Genomic DNA, 12,616 nt, shown 5'->3' with positions numbered 1-12,616 from the left:
ATTTCATCTGTCACTTACCTATCACTCCACCAGTATTTCTATTTTCTTTTGAAGTCTTGCATTGTTCTCCTCTCAATTTATAATGCTTTGAAATTGCAACTGGTATTGAATGTTATGCAATTGTCAGTGAACATTCCCAATTTTGACCGTATGATAGAAAGAATAGTCCAGCATCTTTTCATTTGTAGGTAGATTCAAAACATAACAGTTGCATAAATGAATGCAACTAATGAGTAACAGTTACTTCAAAAATTATGTAATTAATGATAGAACATGATGGAAGTTTTATTTATTCATATTTTCACTGGTTGTAGGTGTTACTGGCTAGGCTAGCTTTTATTGTGCATCTCTAAATGCACTAGAAAGTGGTGGTGAGCTGCCGCCTTGAACCCAAAATACTGTTAGGAAGGGAGCTCCATGGTTTTGATCCAATGACAATGAAGGTGGAGCAATATATAGCAAACTTTGTTTTAACTGGCACCTTATGTGCTGGGACTCCGAGAAATTGGCAAAAATTATATACCTCAAAAACCGCAAAGTTTACTGTGTTATTCAGTCCATTTACTTTGTTTTTTTAAAAAATATATTTACCTCATTGTAACTATACTTGTTCAATTGAATGGCCACATGAAATATCACGAGTCGATTCAATTTCTCCTCAAATACTGCAGTATCCGAGTAGTCAGTTGAGGTTGCAAGTGAGAAGGCTCTCTGCCGGTAAGTTTTATTTAAGGCAAAGTTGCATTATTATTTAAGTGATTTATGCTGTAAGTAAAGTATAACTGATATATATATATATATATATATATATACCCTTTGCAATTTGTTTCTATTGCTTTTTGTGTATTTTTATATTGATTGTATTCATCTCTTGATTATCTGGAATATTTGATCAGTCGGCACAATCCAGGTCCCATAGATGCCGGATAATGTGAAGTTTACTGTAGCTCCCAGACAGGATGCTGGAGTAGCAAGGAGAGGAACTGGCAAGTAGTGGTGTTTTCATGCATCCCTGCTGTCATCCATCTGTTTGGATTTATGTGGTACTTTTCAAAGCTTAGGACAATGAATACAGATAAACGTACATTCGCTTTCTCGGACAGTAGGGGCATATTGCACTCTGTTGACCTCCTTAATGAATGTAAAAGCCTACATTGTTCTTCATTGTCGTTTTGTGGGGAAAATCTCTACTGCAGCTATTTATCCACTAGTTCAAGATTCTTTGAAGACTCAGTATCCTTCAGAACACTACGTAAAAGTCCTGACACAGTCTGTCACCAGTTTCTCTTGTGAATGATGTCTTCCTGTTTTTTTTTCATTTTTCCCCTGCTATTTAATAGCTAAAATATCAACAGGAACTCTTGTTTATGCTAGGCCAACATGATGGACCTCTCCCTCGCCAACATGCAGGATTACTGCCAGAATCTCTTATTTGGGCATATATTGTCCAACTGAGTTCAGCACTGCGTACCATTCATACAGCAGGACTGGCTTGTCGTGTCATGGATCCAACTAAGATTCTTATAACTGGTAAAACCAGGTAAAACTCTGAAATGAGATACCTTATTCTAGAACCCTTTTTTGTTTAGAATTTGAATTTTTTTTCCAAATATTCAGTTTTTCTAAAATATTTTCTTCATTAGCCACAAGTGTTGATATGTTTGTATTTATTTATTGACCTGCAAATCATTCTATTTATATTGTTTGCATAGATTTATTAAGAAATGTGAGAAAATAAATCCAAAAGCAATATGTTGTAGAATTTCTTTAGCTTTCTTTTAAGTTTACTTGCAATTTTTCTAACATTGTTCATAAAATGATAAATTCGGTCTGCTTATTATTTGGTTTTGCACCAATTTTAAGACAGGCATTTTCAGACAATATCATTATTAAACTTAGAAAAGTCACCCTCACAAAAAACCCTAGGGACCTTCACTCATTTGAACTGTGAGACACATATTGTGTATAAGCATTGTGCTGGATCTTTCCTGTCATTCTCTGTAAAGCTGTCTTGACTTCATGCAGTGATTTTTGCTTTTGATTGTGCTGTACGTATTCTGATATTTTTTTCTTTTTTTTATATATTTTGTATTGGAACTATATGCTAAATTTTCCTCCTGACCTTGTCAGTGACTTAGCTGACTATAATTCATTCTTCAATAGCTTCATTATTTAAATCAGCAAAGTGTTGGGATTCATTGTGTTGTGTTTTTCTGCAATGGTTTTTTGTTGGAGTCCAGTTCACAAACAAAAGGAACTTAAATAATACAAGAAATAAGGAAAATTTTGAGTTCAAAGATAAACCTGAAACTGAAAAGTTGCATAATGAAAATGTTTCTGAATTCACTTTGTTTTTGCAAGGTTACGTGTCAATTGTGTTGGAATTTTTGATGTCTTAACATTTGACAGTAGTCAAAATAATCCACTGGGAATGATGCCTCAGTATCAGGTGAGTGCGATTTTTAATTCTGATCCCTTTGCCAATTTTGCTTCATACTGTTTCAGTGGTTATCTGTGACAGGATAATTTCCCAACTGAAACAAATACTTTGAAAATTATTCCCTTAACTCCATTTGTAATATTCTCAATCACTGCAGAAATACAATCTCAGTAAGATGAAAGCTTAACCATAGCTAATGCAAAACCAAACTTCATAATTCTCTTGAGTTGGCTCAACCACAGCAAATATGTCTGTTACATATGTCAAAAATGTCATCTGCTTTAAAATTGTGCAGGATAAGATCAGACTCCTGTTCTGCATTCCTAATCACTAATGTTCTTCAGGGAAAAAAATTATCCAATTTCACCTGGTCTGGCTTACTTGTGTCTCCAGACCCATGTTAGTGTGGTTGATTCTCAATTGCCCACTGGGGCAATGATTATGAGTACATCCAAGTTTTAATTTTTGTCTCTCGGGTCAAGACAATCGTGCATCGTTTTCCCCTTCATCTCAGACCTCTCCACAATCACCTGCCCAATAGTTTCACAATATTAGTCACTGTTCCTAACTAATTTCACCTCCTTTGTAACTTTTGATTTGGTCTCTTTGATGACATAGAACTCTTGTTTCTAGATCCCTTATCACACAACTGCTAAACATCAAACTAATATTCCTGGCATTCATGTTAGCTCAGAAATATTACATCTTGCTACTTCAAATTTAGTACTCTGTTTAGTAGTACTCTGTTACTTAATTTAACTGTCTTCTGTAGCTATAGTCACATTTATAGCCTCCGTTCCCTCGCCCCTAGTTTCCTTGATTTCATAATAGTTTCCCAACTCTCTGTCCATTTCACTAGAAACTTAACTTTATAAATAGTCAGAAAAGAGCTTGGATAGTTGCAAGGCATAGAGCATTTTGTAGATGGTGACTATGACTCAATTATATTGAGAATAAATATGGAAAAGATTGACTGGCCAGGAATAAAAGTTCTAAACTCAAAAGACAAACTTTTCTAAAATGAGACACAAGATGTCCCAAGAGCCGCTACTTGAAGATAAAACTGTCACACTAGTGGGAGGTACTCAAGGAGGAAACAGTGAGACTACATGCCAAGTATGTTTTCATGAAGATAAAGAGTTGGAAGCAACAGCAGAGAAGGAAGATGAAAGTTAGAATTAAGAAAAGTTGGTCTAAATATGTAAGAGAGCTTATTGGAGTAAATAAAGTGCAGGAGGTAACTTTAAAAGAATATTGGAAGTGCAAAGAGTGCAGAATAAAAGAAAATTTAAAACTTGTTTTATTTGAAAATTATCTAAAGCGCAAGGTAATTGCTATGGAAAATGTTAGAGTCTGGAAGATGTGGGCATAGTAAGGTTATTCTGTGTTAGTCTTCACATGGAAAGGCTGATGTAGTACAGACATCAGGTTGGAGTACTGTGGACATATTAGAAGAAATTAGCATAGATAGAGGGGTGAGAGTTTAACAGCCTTAAAACTATTTAAATCTAGAAGCCTGGATGAGATGTCTCTCAGGCTGTTGAGACAACTGGGGCTCTGGCAGAAATTTTCAAATCCTCTTTGGTCACAAGTCAGATGCTAAATGACTAATAACATTGTCCCATTTTTAACCAAGAGAGTAAAGTGTAGATCAACAAATTACAGGTCACTCAGGCTAACCTCCGTGGTGGGGGAAGTTACCAGAAAGAATTTTGAGGGACAGACTATATCTGCTGTCGGAGAGGCATGAATTTGTCAGGGATATCAGCATGGATTTGTTAAGGGAAGTTGTGTTTGATAAATTTGATCAAATATTTTAAGGAGATAACCGGTATCGATGAGAGTAATGCATTTGACTTGGCCTTGTGGATTTTAGCAAGGCTTTTGATAAGATCGCTCATGATTGGTCAAGAAAGTAAGTGGTATGCTTAATTCCCAATTGGCTAAGGGGCAGGAAGCAAAGGGTGATGGCACAGAGGATGTAGAGATTAGACGTCTTTCTTTATTTTTCATGGGGTTCCATGGCCTTGGTGCTGGGGCCTTTGCTGATTTTGGTGTACTCTGATGATATCATTTTAAATATAGGGGATATAATCAAGAGTTTTATGGTTGATACAAAAATTGGCAGAGTGGAAAGCGGTGAGGAGGCTAGCCATAAATGTAAGAGAATGGGTAGACAAAGCAGTGTCAAATGGAATTCCACCTTGGGGAACATTCTGGGGAACTTGGGGAAGGCTAACAAGGCAAGATATTATACTATGAATGGCAGTACCTGAGAAAGTTCTGAAGTTGTTGTGCATGTTCACAGCTTCTTGAAGGGAGCAGGGCATATTAGATAAGATGGTTAAGAAAGCATATAGCATACTTGCCTTTATTAGCAAGACATAGAACATGAGAGCAAGGAGGTTATGCTGGAATTTTATAAAACCCTGTTTAGGCCACAATTGGCATATTACACCAAATTCTGGTCACCACACGCAGGACGGATATGATTATACTAGAAAAGGTGCAGAGAAGATTTCCTAGAATGTTATCTAAACTGAAGGATATGAGCTATGATGGAACATTTGAACAGGCTAGGGTTGCTACCTTTGGAGCATTGAAGGTTGAGAGCGGACCTGATAAAGGTGATAAGTTTATGGGTGCACTGGTTGAAAAGAAGGCCATTCAGCCCATCGAGTTCACACTGACTTTCTGAAGAGCATTCCACCCAGACCCATGCCCCGACTTTATCCCTTTAACCTTGCATTTTGCATGGCTATTCCATCTAGCCTGTGCACCCCTGGACACTATTGGCATTTTAGCATGGCCAGTCCATCTAACTTACACACCTTTGGAATGTGAGAGGAAACAAAATCACCCAGAGAAAACCCATGCAGACAAGAAAAGAATTGCAAACTCCACAGACAATTGCCCAAGGGTGGGATCAAAACTGCATTCCTGGTGCTGTGAGGCAGCACTGCTACAACTGTGCCACAAATCTAGAATTGGCAGAAACTCAAGTGCTGCTTTCTTCTTTCCTTGAAATGTCAGTCAAATGAGCTAATCAGTGCTGGGCTATTTATTATCTGTATCTGTAACGTGAATGGAAGAACCGAATGCATGGATACTGAATTTGTCAATGACACCAAGCTAGGCAGGAATATTGAGTTGTCAAGGCATGTTAGAATCTACAAAGGTTAAGCGAGTACACAAATTTAGCAGATGGATTATAACGTGGGTAAATGTGACTTTGTCTGTTCTGGCAGGAAAAATAGCAAAACAGCATTTTATTTAAATGGAAAGAGATTGCAGAACTCAGTTGGTTGCATAGAAGGCGCTGGGTGTCCTGGGTATATCAATCAAAAAATGTTTGTTTGCAGATACATCACGTAATTAGGATGGAGTGTTAATGTCCATTGCAGGATAATGGAATATAACATGAAGTTTTAATGCAACTGTACAGGATCATAATGATCCCATATTTAGAGTTCTGTGTGTGCTTTTAATCTCTATTTTACAAAATAATGCCTTCGAAGTAGTTCAGAGAAGATTTATCCATATAAATCCTGAGGTGTTTGGCTTACTTTGTGGAGAAAGGTTGAACCAGTTAGGTGAACTAGTGTATTATATCCACCAGAGTTTAGAAGAAATTTATAAGAGATTGAGGAGTCTTGATAGAGTGGATATTGGGAGGATGTTTCATTCTTTGAGGAGGCTAGAACTAGGGGACACAGTTGAAGAACAAGAGGCCTTTTTAAGATGGTGATGAGAATTCTGTTTTTCTCATGGTCATTAGTACGTGGAAATCTCTTGAAGTGAATGCTGCGTCATTTAAGTTATTCAATGCTGAGTTAAATGGATTTTTCCCAGAAAAGGGAGCTGAGCATTATGGTGGGGGCAGAATTGCGTGTGTCCCAGAGATGTTCCCTGAAATGTGCTGCAAAATGGCGTCCTGTCTCCTCAGTGTAGAGGAGACCACATCGAGAGCAACAGATGTAGTAGATGAGGTGGATGGGTGTGCACTCCCCACTTTCTCCTAAATCCAGCTCCAGCCACACTCGGAAAGGATTACCATAATGTAGGACAAATAACACACCATACGTCATCATAAAGGTTCACTTTATTCATCCACACCACACAGTCTGCAACCTATAAAATACTCTGCAGCAACTTGTCAAGATACTGTGTTGACAGCATCTCCCAATCACACAGCATCCATTATTTAGACAGGCAAGGCCAACTGGTGCATGGGAATACTTCAGACTGTTAGTTTCCCTTCCAGTTGCATATTGTTCTGAGTTTGAACTTATCACTTTTCTTCATCAATTGTTTTAAAATCCTGAAACACCTTATTGAACAGTGCTTTGGGACTACACACATACACAGAAGTTCAAGAAAATGGCTAATCACCACCTTGACAGCCTTTTAGGTACTATTAATAAATACTGACCAGAGGAGCGTGCCTACATGCCATGAATGAATTAAAGGTCATTAAAAATGTAATGCTCCTAACAATAAATAGATTATGCTTAATATTATCTAGGTATTTACATATAATTAATATACACTTTTAAAAAAAAAAAATGCAATTCAACACTGAACGATTGAGGATCGAGAAATTTGGTGGTGTGGGGATTAATATCCTGGGTTCTATTAAATTTGCTTGAGTTCAAAATCGATCCATACAGACAAAAGTCCTCATGGTGCCAAACGTTAATGCTTGAAAAAGTATATAATAGCTTCAGGCCTTGATTGCAGAACAGTTGAAAGGTGCGTGTATATCATGTCACCCAGCCCCTCATCTCCAAATTTGACTGGTATTATGAGATTTGGATTGAAGCACAGGTAGAAGGCCAGGTGTTGTGCTTCATTTATAATGACGCCAGAATGATGCACAAATCAATCAGTAATGTGTACTAAGGAAGTGATGACAGTTACTCAACTTTGTCCATAATTTTGTAAAAATAACATCCAACACTACTTCTGGTTTTCATGATGTTGCTGTATTTACATATTATCTGGCTATTAAGTGTTATCGTATTTCAGCCTACTAAGTAGTAATGATGACGTGATGCACTTTGGTTAGAAGAACATTCAAAAGGGGTACAGTTCTAAAGGGCATACAGGAGCAGAGAGTCTTTAATGTATATGAGCACAGATCATTGAAGGCGACAGGGCAGGTGGAACGAGCAATTAATTCAGCATACGATGTTTTTGGCTTTATTAATAGAGGGATAGAGTGTAAGAGCAGGTAGATGATGTTGAAATTGTACAGGATACTTGTTATACTTCAGCTGGACGATTATGTACAGATCAGGGCATCACATTATAGGAAAAATGTGAAAGCACTGGAGAGAGTGTCCAGAAGCAATTTAGAATAATGGTTCCAAGAATGAGAAAGTTCTTCAATTATGAGTATAGATTGAAGATGTTGGTACTATACTCGGAGAGAAGAAAGAAAATTTGATGTTTTCAAAATCATAAGTGCTTTGGATTGCGTAGGTAGGAAGTAACCTAAGAGAGAGAATGAAAATGTATGCACTTATAGGGTGATGTAAGGAAAACTTATTATTCAGGCTATGGAATTCACTGCTTGCAAATGTGGTGGAGGCTGGTTCAGTTGAGGCATTCAGGAGGGCATTAATTGTTATTTGGATAGCAATGGGAAAAAGCAGGAGATTAAGACCAAGTAATAAAACTAATGCAGGCACAATGGGCCAAATGGTCTTGTGTGATCTGGCCATTCTGTGATTATTTCTGTTTATAAGTTTACATGTTCAGTACTATAATAAAACTTGTCTCGATCATCTGTTATATCATAACAAACGTTAATTACACGAGACAAGCAAACAAACAAATATATGGCAGTTATAAAGATCTTAAAGTTTCAACTTGTTTTCCAACCCCATCACTTACAGTAACTAAATCACAGAAATATCACTCCTATTTATTTGTTTGCTTAACTAGCAGTTTTCAGTTTCTTCCCCTTGGAATGCTGAGACCATTTTTTAATGATTCCTTTCCCGGACTGCTGGCATGAGCCTCCCAATTCTCATGCCCTAAACCATTTCAGTTTCAACAACTTGAAGATGCCTATCCAGACAGTCTTTGGAAGCTTCACAGACTGGAAATCATTTCTGCTGAGTTGACTGGTTTCCCTAAACTGATTTGCTTCTGCTACCTGGAGAAACTGTACTTGCAGTTGAACTGAACTCTCGATTGTTCTGAAATAAAACTTTGAATCTTCTGTTCTGAAGTCCAAGCTAAACCAATTGCTTTACTCTCCCTGTCATACACCCAATCAAAGAAACTTTTTATCCATTAACAGTAGAGGGTTCTCCCATTCACTCAACTGCAATCACATAGTTCCTTGGAACTCATTTGTTTAGGTCACTGCCGAAAAGTCTTTCTAATGTTTTCAAAACTGTCCCATTTTGAACTCCAGATAAAAAGATAGATGATGTCTTCTTCATACACCTTTCACCACAATGACAACTACTCAATTTGTCTTCTCTCTTTCTCACGCAATCTCTTCTGTCCCTGCTCTCCCCCAACCTCCCACTGACATCCAATTTTTCTTTTCCTCTCTTCACACAGTTTGGACATTAAATTTATCCATGCTAACTAATCACCCTCTTTCTTTGTATCTCACTCATTAAATGCCATTAGTTCAAAATACATGCATGTTTATCCTATTCATCAAGATCACAAATGCCTATTTTCCTATTTTTTAAACACATGGGCAAAAATTACAAACAATGTTTTATGACATTTTAAAACATCCCAAGTGTGCACAAGCAATTTCAATTAATGAGGACTGGAAATATTGAAAGTACTTAGCCCTGGCAGCATCTCCATACATAATTATTTTAGCATTTTCTATTTTGCTTTTAGATTTCAGTAATCTATAATATTTTCTCTTTCATCCAAATAAAAAGAAATATGCCATTCCAACAAAAGTTTTTAGGCAGCTATTGATTGTGTGCATTTTTAAAAATTAACTGTTTAAACATGTTTGACATGCCATTGGTGGAAATGAAATTAAACCAGACCTTTTGGCCCAGAGGTAGGGATCTTGTGGCTTTGATTGTATATTTAGTACCTTAATTTTCAGTTGCTTCCCAATAAGAACATTGATTTTGGATGTAAACCTGAGTTACATTCTGCAAAAGATGCTGTAAACCAAGAACATAAACAAATGGTGGAAGAAACTTAGGCAGTTAGGCAGTATTTATGCACAGAGACAGAGTTAACATTTCAGGTTGATGAGCTTTCTTCAAAGCTATTCCAACGCATTACCAATGAGTGAGTCTACATTTATCTCCTTGACGTTCATTGCTGTTAGCATTGTCAAATTCCTCACCAACAACATCCTGGGATGCTGGGGGGAGGGTGTGGTCCATTGACCAGGAATATACATGATCTATGCTATGACTACAAGAGCAGAGCTATTCAGTATTCAGATATAAATAGATTATTCTTGAATCATTGTTAACCATAGCAGGATGCCCCAGCAGCACGTAGAACCTGTTACGAACAGTGAGTTTGAATGCAGGAAGAAGCCTTTTGTTACTCAGTTGGTCCTCAGTAAAAAAAAAAAATAGTTTGAGGCATGGAGTTAAAACCCATGTCAGATTTATGACTGGTAAAATTATTTACAACATACAAATAAACCAATGTTTTTTAAGTGAATCTAACATTTATCATCTTGATGTACTTTCAATTCCCAATTTATGTTTTCTTGCACCAGCAAGCCGATCTGATCTCTCTAGGAAAAGTGGTTTTGGCCTTAGCTTGCAACTCTGTGTCAGGAATACAGCGTGAAAATTTACAAAAGGCTATGGAGTTGGTGTCCCTCAATTATTCTTCAGATCTGAAAAATCTAATTCTGTAAGTTATTTTGCAAAGCTGTTCTTTAATTAGTATAATCTGAAAGTATCTATTTTGATTGAAATGTGCTAAGCTGCGGTTACATGTTCTGCCAACAGCATGTTTTCTTCCTGTGTTAGCACCTGTCAGCCATGGCTCAGTCGGTAGAACTGAGTGAGAAGCATGTGGGTTTATAAACTCCACTCGAGACTTGACACAAAAATCTAGACTGACATTTCATTGTTGTATCGAGAAAATGCTACATTGTTGGACATGACATATCTTGAATGTGACATTCGACCAAAGCCTTATCTCCCTCTTTAAGTGAATGTGTCTGATCCTATGGCATGCGTTTGAAGTAGAGCACAGAAGTTATTCCCAGTGTGCTGGTGCACGTTTATCCTTCAACCAAAATCACAAAAACAGATTAGCCAGCTATTAATGTATTGTTGTTTGTGGAAGCTTGCAGATGGAAGTTGGCTGTTATATTTTCTCATTACCATAGTGTGGAAATTTCAAAAGTATTTAATTTACTGTGAATTATTTTGAGAAATTCAAAGGTCATAAAAGGCACTGTGTAAATTTAGGTCTTTTATTGGCTCCTGCCTTTAACAGGATGAGGTGCAATATGCTTATCAGATTATAGAAAAGAATGGTGTTCTGGAGAAAGAACAGCTTTCAAAATTGAGATAGACTTTTACATAAAGGGCTTACAATTTTGTTTTTAATAACAAAATTAAAAATATTAATTTGTTTAGTATGTAAGTTTATGTTCATGTTATTAGATTGGCTTTTTATTTTGAGTATCATTTTTCATTAACTTTCATAACGCACTTGGCAATTAGTTCAAAAGTAATCATTCTATACCTTTTTGTTCAATAGAATGGAAATTCTTTATCCCACTGAAGAAATCTACAATATTTTTCCAATTTAGGTTTTACATTTGAAATCAGGTAATCTTGTCACCAGTTCTGTTGATGTTATAACAAGAATCTTATTAGAGGTAGTCCCAGTGTTGGTAATGAAAGCAGGATAGATGATAAGATGCTTGTCAACATTTTATCAGTGGGAGCCTAGGACTGCTGTCCAATTGAGGACAATATCTCATCAGTCCAGTTGGAGCCACAGTAGCCTTGGCAGGGCCACCAGTTGCTACTGACACTACAGTTGTTATCTGCTACTGACACTACAGAAATCGATTCCGTGCTGAGGTGCCGTTGTAGGCAGGTTTTTTTTAATCAAGGCATGCCCTCTCAGGTTCCAGCAATTGCAGCAGTTTTGCATTCTCTAGTTGTGGCATTGCTGTTGTCAGGTGGTTATTGTTGCTGTGGAAGCCCCCAAATCTTCTGGAAAGGAATAATGTTAACTTCACAGAAAGATACAATGATAATTATAGGGCCTTTCAATCTAGATACAGACTGGAAAAACCGGAGGGCAAAGGCAGACTCGGTGTGAAATTGAAAATGTATTTTATGGTTAGTTTCTCAGTACAGGATGTTTTGGAGCCAACCAGAAAGCAACGTGTATACTACACCTGATGTGCAAAGAAATAAGATCAGTTAATCACCTATTAATGAACATGGCCCTACATGGCAATAGTCCTAATTTGTTGTAAGGAGAGAAGAGTGAGTTCAGGACTAATATTTTAAATTTAAGTCAGGACAATTGCACAAAACCACAACTTGTTAAAGTAAGTTAGCAATTAAGTAATGGATCAAGAGATACAATAGCAGATGTTTAAGGGCATATTTCACAGTGCACAGAATAGATACATTCCGATGAGGAAAAAAACATCCAAGAGGTGGATTTGTGTGGTTAATTAACTCAGTTAAAGATAATACCATACTTAAAGAAAAAGCATATAATTGCACAAAGATGTATGCCAGATCAGAAGATTGTACAGAATACAAAAATAAAAAATTAGAATGTGTGAGAAATATACAAGTATAAAAGCATTTGAGTTTCTATAGGTATTTAAAGTACAAAATAATTAACAAAATGAGTCTTGGTTCCATATGTAGCAAGAGAGAGTCTGGAGAATTCATGGAAAATTAGATGGCAGATGAATTGAAAATGTGTTTTGCAAATGTCTTTAAAATAAAGCATAAATGCAACATCTCAGAAATAGCTGTAAATCAGGATGGAGAAAATAATTCACTTTGCATTTGCCAGGGAAGTGGAATTGAGCAAAATGTTGTTCCTGCTGGCTAACAAGTTCCAGGTCCTTATGGACTGCAATGGGAAAATGTGAAATTGTCCATTTGGCAGGAAAAACTAGCTAGTAAGGTAGATGATATGTTGGCTTTCCCAGATTCAGGGAATGTT

The 12,616-nt window shown here is 36.8% G+C and overlaps 1 protein-coding gene across 2 annotated transcripts in view; it reads left to right on the top strand.

Moving 5' to 3' along the window:
• The window catches only part of pan3 (poly(A) specific ribonuclease subunit PAN3), a 161,618-nt gene that overhangs the window by 119,545 nt on the left and 29,457 nt on the right, over positions 1-12,616 (top strand). For both annotated transcript variants that reach the window (XM_072577296.1, XM_072577295.1), the window contains exons 12-14: positions 1,375-1,540; positions 2,362-2,449; positions 10,173-10,312. In XM_072577296.1, the coding sequence (XP_072433397.1) occupies positions 1,375-1,540; positions 2,362-2,449; positions 10,173-10,312 (394 nt within the window). The remainder of the gene's footprint in view (positions 1-1,374; positions 1,541-2,361; positions 2,450-10,172; positions 10,313-12,616) is intronic.

This window comes from Chiloscyllium punctatum, chromosome 9, assembly GCF_047496795.1.
Source record: "Chiloscyllium punctatum isolate Juve2018m chromosome 9, sChiPun1.3, whole genome shotgun sequence".
Classification (NCBI taxonomy): Eukaryota; Metazoa; Chordata; class Chondrichthyes; order Orectolobiformes; family Hemiscylliidae; genus Chiloscyllium; species Chiloscyllium punctatum.
This window is presented reverse-complemented; position numbering and strand designations above follow the sequence as displayed.